The sequence below is a fragment of the Lathamus discolor genome, chromosome 4, assembly GCF_037157495.1.
Source record: "Lathamus discolor isolate bLatDis1 chromosome 4, bLatDis1.hap1, whole genome shotgun sequence".
Classification (NCBI taxonomy): Eukaryota; Metazoa; Chordata; class Aves; order Psittaciformes; family Psittacidae; genus Lathamus; species Lathamus discolor.
In genome coordinates, this window is record NC_088887.1 from 107,756,585 (window position 1) to 107,773,680 (window position 17,096).

Sequence of the window (17,096 nt, forward strand, 5' to 3'; positions counted from 1 at the left end):
AGGTACCCACCAAAGCTGCCCTGTCACTCCTGCTCCATCTTGAAGCCAGCTGGCATTGGCTTTGTTGGACACAGGGAAAGCTTCTAGCAGCTTCATACAGAAGTCACCCCTGTAGCCCCCCTGCAACCAAAACCTTGCCACGTAAACCCAATACAAATCTGTTTAAAGAAGCAGTTCTTGGAAAGAAGATTAGGAATAACAGCCTCACAGCTAGAATTGATTGTCCAAGTGATTTGAGGAGTCAAAGGAGGGATCCATTTGTCTTTTTTGTCTTAGGACACTGTTAATGACAAAAATGTAAATCACCTTTGCTTGTCACCAGAAGAAAAGCTTTGTCATACTTTTAGCTGTACAACTTAAAGGCCCAACTTGAAGAGGATTTTTGTCCTAGAACTCTACATACAGTCTAGGTGATGCGCACAGAAGCTGGCTGAAGCTTGTGGTTGCCTTGTCCTCTGCTGTTTCAGAGTGGTTCTGCCACAGGCACAAGTGATATGGCAACATGGGGAAGACTTGCATGTACCTGATGTGGGGCCTGCTGCTGCATGCAGGTTCTCTTTCATGCTTTGGTCCTGCATTTAAACCTCTGAGGTGTAATGGGAAGGGAAAGCTGCTGTTTTGGTCAAGTAGCATGCTGCCAGACCAAATGACAAGCTGTAACAGTGTTTCTCCAGGGCACTGGTGAAGGTTGTCAATCCTTGGATCGATGGGTTGGCCTAAAAGCTTGGAGGGCTGGCGTTAAGAGCTTGCTGCCACATGTTCCAGGCCTGGAGAGCTCTTCACTACATGCCTGATTCAAGTATGTAAGGGTCACACATCCAGACACATACTACGCTTAACAGACAAATAGTTGTCTGGATAATGTCAAATGTAACTCATAGAGAGGGAAAGTTCTTTCAATAATTGCTTCCTACCTAGGAAAAGGGAATTTTTCCTCTGTGGCTGTTATGTGTACTTGAGAAGCCACTGCATTAACAAGGCTTGGAGATGTTATACCATGACAGGGCATAAGACTTCCAGCTTCCCTAGAGAGTTTGCTGTTGCTGAACCCTCACAGAGGTCTCGGTACTCCCTAAAGCCTGGTCGTCTTGTTGCAGGAGTCACCTCTGATAGGTAACTTCTTCCACCTGTCAGGCTGCAAGTGGCACAGGTCACACTTCTGTAGTCATTTCCCCGTACTCTGTGCTGGTAACCCTCTGGTCTTCTAGACATGGTCTGGGTTTTTGTTCATGGCTTGCTAAGTATTCACAGAAAAAAGCAATAGGAGCATGGATTTAGATGTCTCTTTATTTCATCTAGATCCTGAGTGATTAAGGAGCAGTGTACGTAGACGCTGACTCTGCAAAGAAAATGCTGATTTTTATTTTACTGTTTGTATGCCTCAGATGCTTCCTTGTGAAATGCTCTGGAGATTTCCTTTGATTACACTGCAGCTTCATTATCAGTAATGCCTGTTTGCCTTTTAAATTAAAAAGACCTCCTACTCTGACCTCATAGTAAAACATTCCTGCAATCTAATGCTAGATAACCAAAAATAACATCTCCCCTTGTGGACCAAAAGAGAGAAACCAGCAGAAGCCTGTAGTTGCTACTTCTGCTGTTCTATAGGAGGGTGATTTGCTTGCTCTAATTTTGAACTCCTTTTCTGCAAGAATGTTGGGTTTATGTTCTCCTTATGCCAAGTCTGTGTTAGTTGTCATCTATTTGCCTACTCTATAACTCTAATTCCTGCCTTATGTGAATCCAAGTAAGTGCTCAAGTCTAAACTGAAAGAAAACAAGTTAAACTGAGGCCTGCGGTTGTGCTGGGGGAGTGCCCTCACCCAACAGGGAGTATCTGAGGAATTAAAATGGGTCTCCTCTGGCCAATTACAAAGGTGTGGCCATAGCCTCTGCCTGCATTATGGCACTCGCTCTTTGTCCACCAGGACCATGACTGATGCTGTAAGCCTTTAAGCAGCGTTACACTGCATTAAAGGTGAGAGATGGAATTGTGAATAAATCCTCTGGAATAGTTGGTGTGTCCTAGAAGCCAGCGAGGGATCCCTGAGTCTCCTCTGCCAGGTCATGCTCGGGGAGAAGTTGTAGGGCTTGAACCTGTGGTTCTTCTTTAGCAGAAACTTAATAGAGTCTGAGAACCAAGAGGCTGAAATGGAAATCAATAGTTTGCTTGTAAGCAGTTTGATGGTCAGGATTGGTCAAAGCTAGAGAAGTCTGTCTTAGACCTTTTTTTGTTACTCTTCATATTTTATCTTGATGTAACATTCAGTAGTAGAAACATGTCAACAAAGAAACAGCGAGCTTTTGGCTAAGTTACTGTTTGGAACGTATGGAAGAAATGAATGGCTATGTTTTAATTCTAAACTTTAAAAGGGGAGAAAAGGATACTTCAGTGTTGAACAAATTGATCTCTTCAAAATCTCATCCCCAGCTGAAGATGACAGGGACAGAAACTTCCTGATCTTTTACCTTGTGTTTAGCCACTTGGAGTATTTTGCAAAAAATTTTCTTCTTACCTTACTCTGTCCTTCACTCCCTCCCTCCTTCCCTGCTGTTGCAGTGAGAGGATAATGCATTGCAAGATGTGTCTTCCAACAGGAGAGGAATGGAGGCTAGCCAGGGCTTCTCAGGCAGCAACGCATTTAACAGAGTATGTGACAGTGGAAGGAAAGAGGCTGAACAAGGTTTTACTTGCTGCTCCATTTGAAAATGCCTGTGGGTTAAGGGCAGAATTTCAGTGTAAGCTTTGGAGGGTTCTCTCTTTAAACCAAGCTGTACAATGATTTTCTTGTTGCTGAATGCTGTGGCAGCACCATAGGATAGAAGAAACAGAGACCACTGCATCTGTAGGCAGTAGGGCAAGTCGGTTCATGGCTATTCAGATGTCAGGGAAAACAGTTGCGTGCCTTCTTGTCCTCTGGGCTTACCCATAGATACTGGGTATTTTGCACTGAAGAGCTGTGCTTCTGCCATGGGTTCTTTGCATGTTTTCAAGGCAGCAAGGGGTATCACCTTGGATATGTATGTGCTTCTGGTTTTTATCTGTGTCATTTTAGCAGCCCTGGTAAGGCTTCACTGGTGCCTTACTTCTTCCTTCTAGAAAGTGGAAAAGCAGAAATAAACCGTATCATTTCATATGTGTGTATGTGCTTGAATAATCCAGAAAGGCAGCAAGTTAAAACCAATGGCAGCCAAGTGTCTTTGCTCATTTGGTGTGCCTGTGTTCTCTATCTCCTCTAGGAAGTCATAACAAAATACAAACTCATTTCTGAAGAGTTCAGTTCTAGTAAGAGAAGAGGGGCCCTGATGTTTTTGATTCTTATTTTTCAGCTGGGCTGTGTGTGTATTTTCTCAGAGAAGATCCAATTTTAAGGACACCTGCATCCACTTTAACCTTCCCTTCTTTGTGAGACCTGCTTTTGGCACCAACCAATTAGTGGACTCGGGAGGACATTCTGGGTCAAGCTGTACCAAGTACCACAAATCCTCATTAAAGCTAATTAGTGCTCAGTAGATTAATTGGTGGTGAAGCTCATCTTTTTTTAATTACTTGAGCAAATGAGACAGTGGGACCTTGTGGTCAGCTTTGAATTATTCTGTTTGTTTTGATGCGCCTCATTTGAATGTGTAAAGCCAGATGTTTGTTGCCCAGATTTAAGGGCTGTTTGCTTTTGTGAGGGATGAGGAGAACACAGGAAAATAAAATTAAGGTCTCTGTTGACACCTTAGAGCAATTCAGATGCAAAAACGGAAGAGTCATGTATTTGTTGAATGGAAAATAATGTTACAAAACAGCAAGTTGCCTTTAGTTTACATTTTGATTTGTCATCCACTTAATGAATTCATGTAATGTTGTTAGCATAGTCTTCCAGGCAGACAGAAATCATCTTGACCCTCTCAGAAAGCCATTGCAAAGGTATTCCTGGCTCAGGTGTTCTTCATTATCGATAACAACTGCATCTGCTTTGTTTGAGTTATTTGTGACTTGAGTAATGGCTTTTTTTAATCATTTTTTCATAGTAACCGTCTAAATTGGGACATTTTTATAATAGTTTTTGTTCTAATCTACTATTTGTTTTGTTTAGTTCAAAGCATTTTGTCTGTGTCCTTTGTCCTTCATATAATTACAGATAGATGGTGTCTCTCCCTTACTCCTCTTGAGGTCATTAACTAACCACCATATTTCAGTGTCACTTTCCAGGTCACTGATTCCCATAAGGCTGTCTGAGTTTGTGATTTCTTCCATTCCAACACCACTTTAGAGGTCCTGAGTATGAGCACGACTACATCCAGGATTCAGACTATGACCTTAATATCTCTCATCTTTTCACCTCAGTGCCTGTTAAGATGCCATCCTTAGACCCTGAGGAGGACTTAGGCACTGGCTCTGCGTCACTGGAAAGCAAAATTAACAATCATGGCTGATACTTGGCATTGATTTACAAGCAATATTTCTGTGAGTAAGGCCAAGCCTGGTGCCTGCAAGTCTGCTGTGTTATCCATAGTTTTGCATCAAAGTGTGAAGGAGACTGAGAAGTCTTCACTCTGTTAACTGTTGGTAGCAGACAAAAACCTTTTCTGAAAGCAGGGACTCGGTGTCAATGCAAACACTTTAGTTAAGAATCCCACTGAACCTATTTTCTTTCCCTTCACATCTTGTATTGTATCTGTTCATAAATCAAATGCTCATCTGTTTCAGAAGAGCTGTGCTGCATTTGCCTCAATGTACTAAGAGCTCGTTTTATGGTACTTGGCTAGTCTTGACTTGCAGTCTGTTTAATCACCCCATGTACTTAAACCACAAATGCTCTAATACTTCCATGAGAGTTTTTTTTCCTTCATAGATACGATCCAATATAATTTCCCAAATGGGAAAATCGGGTGCGACTTCAATTTTGAAACTGTTGATTATAATTAGCAATATCAAAGATAGTCACGCTTCGGCTTCCTTAGAGCTGTAGTGTGTCCTGTTCAGAAGTCCCTTCACAGCATGCTCTCCTCCACACACTGCGTGTAGAAGCCTGAGGAGCTAACCATGATTGGCCTGTAGCAGGTACCATCCTGCACTTCAACTGTTGCTGTGTGGTAGACAAGCAGATGAAAAAATTGTTTCTCGTGCCTTTTGCTGCTGTGGTTAATTCCATTCTCAGTGTAAGGACTTTGTAGCAGATGTTCATAGAATTACAGGCTGGTTTGGGTTTGAGGAGACCTTAAAGATAATCCAATTCCAGCTCTCTGCCATGGGCAGGGACACATTCCACTATATCAGGTCTCTCAAGGCTTCCAGTCTAGCCTTGAACACTGCCAGGGATGGGGCCTCCGCAACTTCTCTGGGCAGCCTGTGCCAGTGCCTCTCAACCCTCACAGTAAATAGCTTCTTGTTTTATATCTAAGTCTACCTTCTTTCAGTTTAAAGCCATTACCGCTTGTTTTGTCACTTCAAATCCTTGCAAAAAGTCCCTCTTGAGCTTTCTTGTAGGCCTCTTCTAGGTAGTGGAAGGCTGCTGTAAAGTCTCCCTGGAGCCCTCTCCAGGTTGCTTTTTTGTCCCTTAAAACAATGGTTTCGATTGGTTTAAGATTCTTTTTTTTGAGACACCTATCCAAAACCATCCTCCAGTTCTCCTGATGAGATGGGAAAGACTCTAATTGTATGTTCCTTACCTGCAGGAAGTGAACAGGTATTCCACTTCTGTCATTCACAGGACAGCAGTAGATTCAGACAGTGTTTCGCTACACTTACCAGTCAGTGGGCTTACAAGTCAGCCGTCAGCCCTCCACAATCAGCATGAGGTTTCACAGTACAGCATTGCTAGTTTTTAGATGAACTGGTAATGATTATGTGGGTTGTCGACTTCATAAGCCTGTTATCTCATCTTGATATCCCCTTACCTGGTGATTCTTTGTAATACGTTTTTTCAGTTATGCTGCCTGCTTTGAGCAGTTGGAGGTTTCTTTGTGTATGTACTTGATTTTCTTACTGCCAGCTGGTTTTTTTTAACCAGTTGGAACTTCCAGGATTTTTAGCAGCTTCCATGCTGTAACCCTGTTTTTGTTGAAAACCTGTGAGCCTGCTTTGAACACAGTCAGATCTCGTGATCTACGAGCTCCTTAAGATTGTTTGATACTCAGGTGGTGTCTATAGTTTTGCTTCCAAATCTGTTATCAACTTCCATATTATATAGAGGAAATACTACTGACTGCAGGTAGAGAAAGCTTGTCTGTTGCAGGTGTGGTTCTGTGGTGCCAAAGGAAGGAGGGGAAGAGACCAAGTGTCTGAAAATGCTGATATCTTGTAAAGATTTTAAGTAGGGGTCCATAGACTGTACAAGTTTCTAGTTCAGGTGTCGAAGTTTAGAGACCATAGGGAAATAGAAGGATTCTTCCCTTTCTTTTGTAGACATCTCATTATGCAGTGAACAGAGGACTGCGAGCCTGGATATTACTCTAATGGACTATTAAGTGGAATATAAGCCTGCATGGCTGGATTACATATTATAGGCATCTCAGAGATTCTTTGGTTACTTTCTTGTTTGAAGTTAGTAAACTGTTTCAATGAAAGGGAGTTGTTTGTTTAAAGCTGTTGTAACCTTGTTGACAGCAGCAGCTGTGCTTGCTGGGATTTCCATTCCATATACTAAATGTGTGTGGATTTGTAATCTAATCCAAGAAACATATCAAGGTTGGCATTTAGATGTGTATCCATGTGTGCAGCATAACCAGTGGAATTACTGTTTGTGAATAAAGATGTGAAAGAACAAGCAGACTGTGAATATGCAAACAGTGTAAATGTAGTGCAAATGGCATAAAGACACTGCAAGGAGCTGCACTAGCAAACAAATCCCTTCTATGCACTGGCTTCATCTTGGTCTTAGGAACAAGGATGAGATGGGAAAAAACCCTGACATAATTGCAGAGGAACTTTAAACTAAACTAGACTGTAATGTCTTCTTCAAAATAATCTGATATAAAACAGTTGTTTGAGGCTCCAGTGCAATGAGATGTGGACCCCGAGGTTATTTTATAACCCCACTGAATTTAGAGGGATTTGTATATGTAATTAGGTGGTTTGAAAGGCCAGGATCTTGGTCATTATTTAATTCTGGGCATAAAGTTCTTAATGAAATTAGTTGTGTTTTTAGTAAAAAGCAGAGTGGAGAGTGTCTGCAATGATTTGTGTACATCTATTAAACCGCTGTAAGCATATGTATTTTTCACCCTAAGTTTGTATTTTCACTTTCTGTAAATTCAGTAATAATTTTTCACACCTTTGACAGGAACTGTGTAAACTAAAGGGGTTTTAATCAAAAGTTGGCTAGAAAGTTTTCTTTACAGTATGAGAGGTGAAAAGGAGAGTGTTCTTTAGAAGACAGTTAACTATGGGTCCCACCTTTGGTTGCTTCAGGCCATTTTGCAGGTGTGATAGAAGCCTTTTACCACGTGCTAAGTCAGAGTGCTTTGCTCCTTCTCTCTAAGGTGTTTTGTGGGTATTGTGATACATGTATATAATACTAAAGAGAAATCTCATTTTTAATGTTACATATCACTTGATGTTAGACTTCTGATATGGTTTGTAATGATGTGTAGGCATTGCATTAAATAGGCATACCTACCTATTAGGCATTGGGTATTCAGAAATCACAATGATGGTAATGTTAGGGATGGGTTAACTAAAAGTAAACTTACACAAAGCGGCCTTAAAAAGGAGGAGCTTCCATTAGTAGTCCTCTTGATAATGTGCAGTTCAAAGAAAGAGAAATATCTTTTTCATGCTACAGGCCTCTTGAACACTGACAGTGTCAAAGCCACCAGGTACTTTACCACAATTGACTTTTACCCTGAAATTAGCTGGTTACTCACTGGTGGTTTTTTTCTCTCCCTCAGCGTGAACGAACGTGATCATTTGTTAAAAAGGCTCAGCAGGAAAACTCCTCCGAGCCTTTTCCGCGCTCATTCTGTCCAGCAAAGTGTATCACGTAAGTAGCGGATCATGTGTGCATGTGTGTTTCACAGCAGTCAGTCGCACGGGAGGGGAGCGCAGGGTGATCAGTTTTTAATTAAACTGTAGGTAGAGCTAATCTAGCGCAGAGGCTGATGAGCTGCCAAGCAAGGCACATACATTTGGAAGTGGAATTCATGTACTTGGCCCTAGGCAAGTGGAGCTCAAATGCAGATAATTCCTTAGGATTCAATCAACAGGCCCAGACGACAAAATCCCTATACAGAGGTTCTCGAAATGTAAAATCCTGATAATCTCAAAAACACTGTAAAATCAAAAACTCTGCAGGATAAAATAAATGCTGTGATAGAACCTAGCTTAAATAGAAATGGTTTCTTTATGCAAACTTGTATTAGCTGTGGTTAGCTGAGGGTGTGCAGCTGTGTTTCAGGGATGCCATGTAGGGGTTTTGTATGTGTCTGACGAGGAAAACTCCTTTTCCTCTTTGTCCTCTTCTGTGGTAGGAGAAGCAGCATCACACACACCTCACTGCTGCTGCTATTTGGGATAAATTGAATTTCTTGTTGGTGCAGAGATCAAACATTCATCTTCCTAGAGGCACATGTGACAGGTGTTTATCTGCTGGACCTGACATTTTTTGTCAGTGTTAGAAAGGCTTCCACAGCATTAAAAATAATCTAGTAGCTCTATAGGACAGATACCCCGAATGACCACACTGTCTCAAGGGGCCAGGGAGTCTGGTCAACCCCTTTTAGTGGTAAAATGAAGTCTCTCTTGTGACTAAAGGGTGATCAAAATATGCTCATCTTACTGAAGAAAACAGCCCCTGGTGTACAGGGCAAGGGGCAGGCACTCAGGATTTAGGTTACTGCCATTGCAGTGGGAAATGACACTTTGTGGCTGTTTAAGAAACTCAGAGAAGTCAAATCTCATTGCTGGCTGTGTCATCTTCTGTAGCAGAACAACAGTTCCATGGTTCAGGCCATGGAGGCAGGGCTGGGATTTGAGAAGCCAAGTGCCAGGGGTATTCCTATTATCTGTGAGGAATTTGACTAGAAGGGCTGGGACTGTAGCGGATCTGCTAGTCTTTATCCTTCATAGCATCATTGCAAGGCCGTCACTGTCAAGGGATGTAGCATGTTCAGAGATCAATCCAATTGCTCCTAGGAAAAGAGACTGGTGCACAGAGCAGCCCTGTGGACCACATGCTCCTGCAAGGATTTAATACTTTGTGTCAAGGAGCCAAGGATGCTGATGGCAGTATGGCTTTGGACGTGCAAACATGCTTTTTGAGGAGATTCCAAAGATGATGATTGTCAGAAGAAATCCGTAAAATGCATACATGAGTTGCTGTCAGTCTGCTTAAAGACTTACCACAGTGCAGAAAGGAGATACACCAGTGGTAACTAGTCAGCCTTGATGTATGCTCTCAGTCTGATAGAACACATCATCACATTGTTAGTAGGTGAATAGCTATTGGGAGAGAAAAATGAGAACAAAACAAGCCCGAATTTGGATAACCAGCTTCCCTATAAATGCAAATTAAGTGCTAAATGAGTCAGGCCACTCAGAACAGGTTACAATCAGTAGTCTGTTTTCTACATGACCATAAATTCTGATTGTGAAGCTGTTAGGATTGAAAGACGCTTTTTATGGCATATCCATGACTTTAAAAATTCTGTCATCTCTTGTCAAATGTTATTTTCCAGTGTTGCATAGCTGCTGTATGCACAAGGCCATGTGAAATCCGGGGAACATATGTGCTGTTTTCACAATCCTCAATCGCACAACTGTTTACTAAATGCTCGAAATCTTCAAAGCAAGGAGTTGATGAATAGGGCAGTAGCCTTGACATGCTGGGCCAATATCTTAAATCACGCTACAAGCACTCTGTTTGAAGTCTTGAACTGTTCATATGTTTCCACCATGCTCAGGGTTCCCAGCCTGTGAAGGACAGTTCTTCCAGAAATTGCTTGTATGGCTTCAACTCAGTATCTGACACTTGCATATAAAGCAGGAAAATGGTTTGTTTAGTTAAAGCTGACAAAGGCTTAAGTAAATCAACTGCCTTGGTCCCAGGAAGGAAAGAAAAGGGGATTAAATTTCCTAGCACAGATTGCAAAGATGCAGTACTCTTTAATGAGTCACATAGTTTTTGACATAGCTTCTAAATTTTTTAGGAGAAAGTAAGGCCTAAATAGCTTTGTTTCCAGTCACATGGAAAGGACAATGTAATGAGGAGTTTCTCGGCCACTACTAGTGGTCTGTGGAGGCAGGAAAAAGATGACTGAGGTAAGTCTGCATAGACTTGTATGAAAGACATAAGCTCACTCTGTATTTCCTTATCTCTCTTAGTGAGCCAGCTCCTCCCCAAAAGCATTAGCATAGCACAAGACCTTCAGGCAGGATTCATGGCTGTGGTGCTCCGGCTCTGGTGGATCCAGCCCTCAAAGTGCCACACAGCCAGTGTCATGTTAGTGCCATACATGAGTGCCAGCCAGGATTAATCTCTTAAATGCCTTCTCCCAGTAAAGAAACTCGCTCAGAGTGACTGCCTTGGAGAGTAGCCCCTGTCTGGAAAGCTATGCCCTTAAAGTTTATAAGATGTTCATGGCTATTTTTCTTGCTTCGGCTTTGGTTTTATGCTCCTGAATTGTGTAGAGCTGTCAGAAGCATGAAAGAAATCTATTTACTAGCTGTACTGTCCAAGTTCGTATGGTTCCTTCCTACTAGTATACCTTTTGGGAAGCTTTATGAAAACTTTGGAAGAAAATATGGTGAGATTCATATTGGGTGTTTGTCTTGAGACCTCAGTGGAAGAGTTCCATGTGGTTGTCAAGGCCATAACCATCTCAGTAGAATCCTGTAGGCAGCAGTGATGACACTGGCCTCTGGGCTTGGTGTAGCTCTTGGTGAAGGTGCCTGGTGAAATCTGACATTGCCTGTTGCCATCTGCTTTCTAAAAACAGCGAGCAGGAAAAGCCACCAGGCTCCTCTCAGATGTGTCTTTGGATCCTTTGCTTTAGTATGCTGTTGGGCTCACACTTAAGGGAAGGAGCAATAATGGTTCCCTTTTGGGAGCTCTCCCTCATTGCTGGCAATGAGGTTTTTCTCGTGGTGAGCTTTCCTCAAGTCTTCATGCAAGTTTGTCTATTTTTTTTTTGCTGCAACTTTGTGAAAGTAGCATCTCCTTTAGATGAGTTCTGTAGATAAAAAAGAGAGTTCTTGACCTCCCTATACTCCTTCATGACTGACCTGTATCACCTGTGCCCTCAGAGCCTCACCAGCAGCATGGGAAAGGTGATCCTTCCCACTTGCTCAGGTACCCTCAGACTTGTGTGTCTGTAAGGAAAGTCCCATAGCACCTCTCTAGTGCAATTTCCCTTCTGTAACTCAGAATACCCCTTGCCAGTGGTTATCTGTCATTTGTCTCAGCATGCTCTTAAAAATAGAGCTGAGTCCTGCTCTCAGTAAGCGCTGCTCCAGCAGAACTCCCCCTGAAATTTGGAGAGCCATGCCTGAATGAGGATTACTGCACTTGGCCCAGATTTACCATGCTAGCAAAGAAAATCCCTCTTCCCTTGACAGAATATGGTGATTGCATAGAATAAATCTGAATGCAGAGCATATGGTTTGCACCTTATTAATCAATGGAGAAAAAGCACCTGTCATGTGAGGCTCATTTCACAGTATGGGGGCTGGCAAATAATAAATAATAATAATGTGATCATGCTGAGGGCTCTAATTCTACCATTAATTCTCCACTAGCGGACACCTTCCTCTCACTTTTATGCTGGTACATTTTGATTTGAAAAACAGGGTAGATACTTGAGACCCTTTGTAACTCCAGTTCTTCTCCTCTTGCAAATGTTTGAAATATTCTGTATTTTTGTCAAGATCCATATTTGTTGACTGTCAAGTGGAGCTGCAATCTTTTAAAGTCAAGTTAAGAAAAAGTACTAAGAATAATTAGTTTAGAATTGATGCTGTGGTATCTGGCTCCATTTTCTGCATACGAATACCGGTAGGTTGGTATCTGGGGTGTAATAGATGGGACCATTTGTCAGGAATTCCTCGTGGCTCCTTTAGAAAACACAGGCATAGTTTATCAGCAGAGAAATGAGTGTTTTCTGTAAGCATTAGTCAAAACATTCAAGATTTAAAGCAGCTATCACTTTCCCAGGGTAAGGGGAAGAGGGTTGCCGGGGGAGTCAAAGCTGAGTTAGCATTACTGTTTAACTGGTGAATGTGAACTGTGACATCATAGCAAATCTCCTTAAAAAGTGTGCAGAACCAGGCGCTGGGCCTGAGTGAGAATTTGGTTGCCAGGTGGTGCCCTAACATTGATTTTTATGTTGGACATTTGTGGTATCTAAGAAGAAATCTTTCCTAAAAGATTGTTCCTGGGGAAAAAAAAAAAAAAGGCACTCGCCATTCCCCAGAACCGTAAAAATTTTAATGGATCTGAATCCGGACATTTTTCTCCAAAGGCAAACAACATGACTGTAAAATGCATTTTATACATTGGACCACACTAAACCATAATACCCCTGCATGTATGAAATAGTGAAATGCTGCAAAAAGCAAGGTTTCTGACAGGCTTCCGGTGCAAAATTCCCTCTTGCTGCTTGGGCTAAACAAACCCTGGGACAGACAGTTCAGGTGTATCAGAGGAGAGTGCAAAGGAGTCCCTAAAGTGACTAGAACTGTACACAGTCCTTCCAGGAGCAGATTTTCTGGAATGAAAAGAGCACTCTGGACCCTTTCTGGTACTGCCCTTCGAAGCTGTTGGGCTTACACAGCGTTACTGTGTGCATGACACATGCATGGGGATAGTTTCTCTAATCCAGCATTGCATAGACCAGAATAGTCATTCCAGTGAACAGAAAAAGAGTGTGTTATATTAGAAACCTAATGGGATACTAGATTCTGATCAACTAATAGAATATCAAAGCTTTAAAAAAGAAAAGCCGACAGGATGCTTTTAAAATTCAGTAGGTTGCCTGATAATGATCTGCTACGAGTGAAACCTTAGATTTGATGAGAACATGAATCTCCTCAAAATGAGCCCCACTGACAGATACTCCAGTGTGCCTTTCCTCCATTAATAGAGGTCTCTGCATACAAAGGTCCTTCCTTCTGCAACAGCCGTGAGTAGGTTGTGCCCAGAAAGCCCCAAAGAAACGTGCTCCTTCCTTGGGCTGCCACAGGACAGCTGAACAATGAGGGCCTTGTTCGCAGGGCAGCCTCATAGGTGTGGTTTAAAACTGGAGCTGGGAGAAAAGTTCAAACTTCCGAAAAGTTCCCTAGTAATGGGCAGATGGAAACTTTCATTGTGTTTTGGATAGAGTCTGAAAACAGTGGAAATGTAGAGCTGATTGGGGAGTGCGGGTGAGACTCGAGCATTCACAGCGTTCTGACTCTGCAAGGCAAAGTCACCTGCCCAAACAGCTTAAAGCTGAATTTTAATTGTAATATGAATAAAAAAATGTAACATGAACTCATCTTCCTGTACAGAGATCAGCAGGAATGGTTCTAAATAAACTGTCAAATGTTGAGCTTCAACTAAGTAGGGCATTGTGCGAGTGTGGGGGTCACAGCCTTTCCCATGATGTACCCACAAACCCCTCTGTGCTGATACTTCAGGATGGATGAAGAACAGGAGGATGCTATTCTTAACCATTGACCATCTTAACCCGAAGTATTTTGCTGTGATAAGGTGTTTTCTATAGGTGTGAGGGTCGTGAATGTATTTCTTTGATTGCATTTTGCATTGGCTTCGCAGGGTGTTTGGGCTGCCTGGCTGTTGATAGGCCTGTGCCAACACTGGAAATAAGCAGGTTATGGGAAGGTTCCTGGGGTTGATAGGTTATACACGCTCGTGTGGTCAGCACTGGATTTGCACCAGTCGTGGCTGTTGAAGAATCCACTGCACTGAATGATCTTATTGGATAAGTAAATATAACAAAGCCATCTTGATGCAGGCTAGTTGTCATGGTTTAAACACCAGGTTATGAAGCATTGGCTTCAGTCTTTCAGGGCTCAAGCTTGCAGTCTTTCACCAAGTTGACTTTCCATGAAGAAATTAGCCAAAAAGCTAGCAGTATGTTGGCCATTAGAGTGCAACAAGCCCAGTGAAAGTATTTGTTTGTGTGAATCTACCCGTTTTAAAATGAAAGGCTGTTTTATAAGTCATATTTCCTTTGCAATTATCCAGCATGTACATACTTTTTTCCAAAAGTCTGTTTACGTTTTGTGAACGTATTCTGTGAACCTTCAGCTAGAGGCAGGAAAAAACAGCCTATACCTCTGTACCTGTATGTATGTTGGCATGGAATTGCTTAGGGAAGGTCATACTGGATGCTGGGAGGATCAGTCACTTACTCAAATCAAAGTTCATGCTGTCCTGCAGTTACTCCAGGGGGGAGATGTGGCTGGAGTTAGTTCTGGATGATGTCTTTCTGTTTGTATCCCCTCTGTTTACTGCAAAGATTTGTCATGCTTGTGATTGAGGTCAGCTAACCTGCTCCTAGTGTGCTCTCCTGTTAAGGGAGTGGACCTTCTGCCTCAAGAGCTCAAATCTACAGCAAAGCTGCTGTGGCTTCAGAGGTGACGTTCACCTGCACCCTGTGGGAGAGAAGACCCTCCACATTAACTGAACAGTAGTCATCCCTAGAGCTGTGGGACTCTATTCCCAGCAGCTTACAGCTGATAGAAGTTAGTGACCACCCTCCCTGTTCCAAGCATTAGCAAGAGGAAAAGATCTAGGAGTGCCTGAGCATCTCTGCTCAGCTCACATTGTCCCAACTTGGTGGTCAAGGTGAAGGTTTAACAAACCTTGTTCAGGGTATACAGTTAATTTCTGGCCTTCTGGGCTTTTCCTGGCTCCCAGTATCAGTCACTTGCTTCAAAGAAGGATGCATTCAGGCCCTCCTGCCTGAAGAGGGTGTCAGCCCATGTGTTTTTCTGTCATGGGGTCTGTGTTGTGCTCCAGACTTATCTCACCTTGGTACCAGATGGTGAGGAATATCATAGAATCATAGAATGGTTTGAGTTGGAAGGGACCTTAAGTATCATCCAGTTCCTACCCCCCTGCCATGGTCTTCCACTAGACCTGGTTGCTCAAGGCTTCATCCAACCTGGCCTTGAGCCTGTTAAGGGAGGACACCTGAAAGGTATTTGCTACATCTCTGGGTAGCAATTGGGACATTCATCCGTATCTGATGCTGTGTCTTTCAGCCCAGGGTGAATCTGGGGTAGGACTTAAGAATTTGCAAGCTGCTGCTTTCAGAGCTGCTTGGGGGGAGATGGAGAATTGCCCATGCAGAGTTAGCCATGGTATAATTCTTGGGTTCTCCCAGGCAGTGTTTATGTTTGCCAACTCTTGCCTGCTTTCTTATACAAAGCATTAGCTGGTTCTTTATAGCCTGTGACTTTGCTGTTGCTCCATTTTCATAACTGTGCTGATCTGGCCTTCTCCTTTCTGGTTACCTGTTTACATCTTTCCGTGGTGTCACAAAGTCTGTTGTCCTTTGCTATAGTTTTCTGTTCTGGATTTCCTGTAGGGTCACGTCTGCTGTAAATATTGTTTGGTGTTTCACCATGTTGGTCCATTAGCTTTTGAGACTGTTTTACCAGTAACGAGGTGTTTTGCTGATGATGTCAGAAATGTCACTTGCCTTGTCCACGATGCTGTAAGAGAAATCAGACACGCAGTTATTTTCATCTGGGTAATGTCTAAGGAGACTAAAGGATGGTACTAGCCAGCAGGAATAACTTGTGCAAAATAGAGCCCTCCAGAATATGTCTGGTCTATCCAAGATATGGGTGACTGGCCTAGAGAATAAAGAGTTGTTTGTTGTGATTTGTCAGATGACATCTGAAAACTTGTAAAAAAAAAAAATTCCTGAATGGATTCAAGAATATGATGTAACTCAGATGCAGTTGTAGTCTAGACATTTCCATGTTCCTCAGGGAAATTGCTGATATCAAGCTGACTATAGGGGAATTGAGCCAGAACCCAAATCTCTACCTGTCATGTCTTTAAAGAAGCTCTGCCACTATGGGAGTACACATGGTATCCAAATCAGTCTATAGCTTTTTAGTCAGGTTAACTCAGATTGAAGTGTTGACTGTGTACACTCACCTGGCCTTGGGAGGGGAGGAGTGAAACAGAGCTGGCAGTAGACGTCCTTTCTGTGCCACATAGGCAATGTAGTGCACAGCGGTGTATGTTTGAAGCGCATGCCCTTGAGCTGGACTCCAGTGACCTGTTTTATTTCCTTTGCTCTTTCAGATGGGTATGCATTTTCTCAAGAAGAACACGGTGTTGTTTCCCAGTCGCAAGTTGTTCGATCTTACGATACAACCAAAAGGAGAACAGAAATAGAATAAATGGTTCTTTACTTGATGGGTGGTGGGAATAATGGGATTTGGATCAATGCATCCGCTGTTAACACATTCTTGACTAGGGTTGGCAGCAGCAGCCAAAACACCAGAGAACTCATTTATGTGGCCTTAGCCAACAAGTTTCTGTATTCTCCCTGCAAACCTTGAGTACATATTGTGGGGGGGGGGAAATCACTGTTTGAATTCAGTCACAAAGCTCTGCCTAAAGTTCTGTTTATGTTATTATGAAGCATTTGACTGTGCTATGTGAGGTGTGAAATTAAAAACAATGTTTTACCACTATTTAAAGCATCAGCATACGGTTGTTCTGGGAGAAAAGTAGAAAATTTATGTTCCATGAGAAATCAGTCTTTGCTTAATTGGAATGGGGTGCTGAGATTTCCTGTTTTGTTACACACAGACCAAACGCACACGGCTGCATGCAGACCTTACTCCCTCTAATATTCACTATTTACTAATTTGGCTGAAATTTTTAACAGACAATTTGGCATACAATTTTTGATTGCAACAGTCTGTAGTTACAAATGCTCATTTGCCGCCTTATGACAGAATAACACAAGATAGTAATGAATTACTTAGAGTATTTCTTGCCCTCTTACAGGATTTATTAGGGCTCTATTTAGCTTTCTAAAACCCAATTAATAGCTTACCAAGCCAGGATGTGGAAGTCAGGGAGCTCTGTAGGGCAGCTGTCTTGGGTGCATGTCATTGTGCACAAAGATGAACTCAAA

At 42.4% G+C, this 17,096-nt stretch overlaps 1 protein-coding gene across 2 annotated transcripts in view; it reads left to right on the forward strand.

Annotated features, from left to right (window-relative positions):
• Positions 1-16,647, forward strand: part of ATP8A2 (ATPase phospholipid transporting 8A2) — a 308,301-nt gene extending 291,654 nt beyond the window's left edge. For both annotated transcript variants that reach the window (XM_065678508.1, XM_065678509.1), the window contains 2 exons: positions 7,881-7,972; positions 16,253-16,647. In XM_065678508.1, coding sequence (XP_065534580.1) covers positions 7,881-7,972; positions 16,253-16,350 — 190 coding nt within the window. In that variant the 3' untranslated portion in view covers positions 16,351-16,647. The remainder of the gene's footprint in view (positions 1-7,880; positions 7,973-16,252) is intronic.
• Positions 16,648-17,096: the final 449 nt, after the last annotated feature.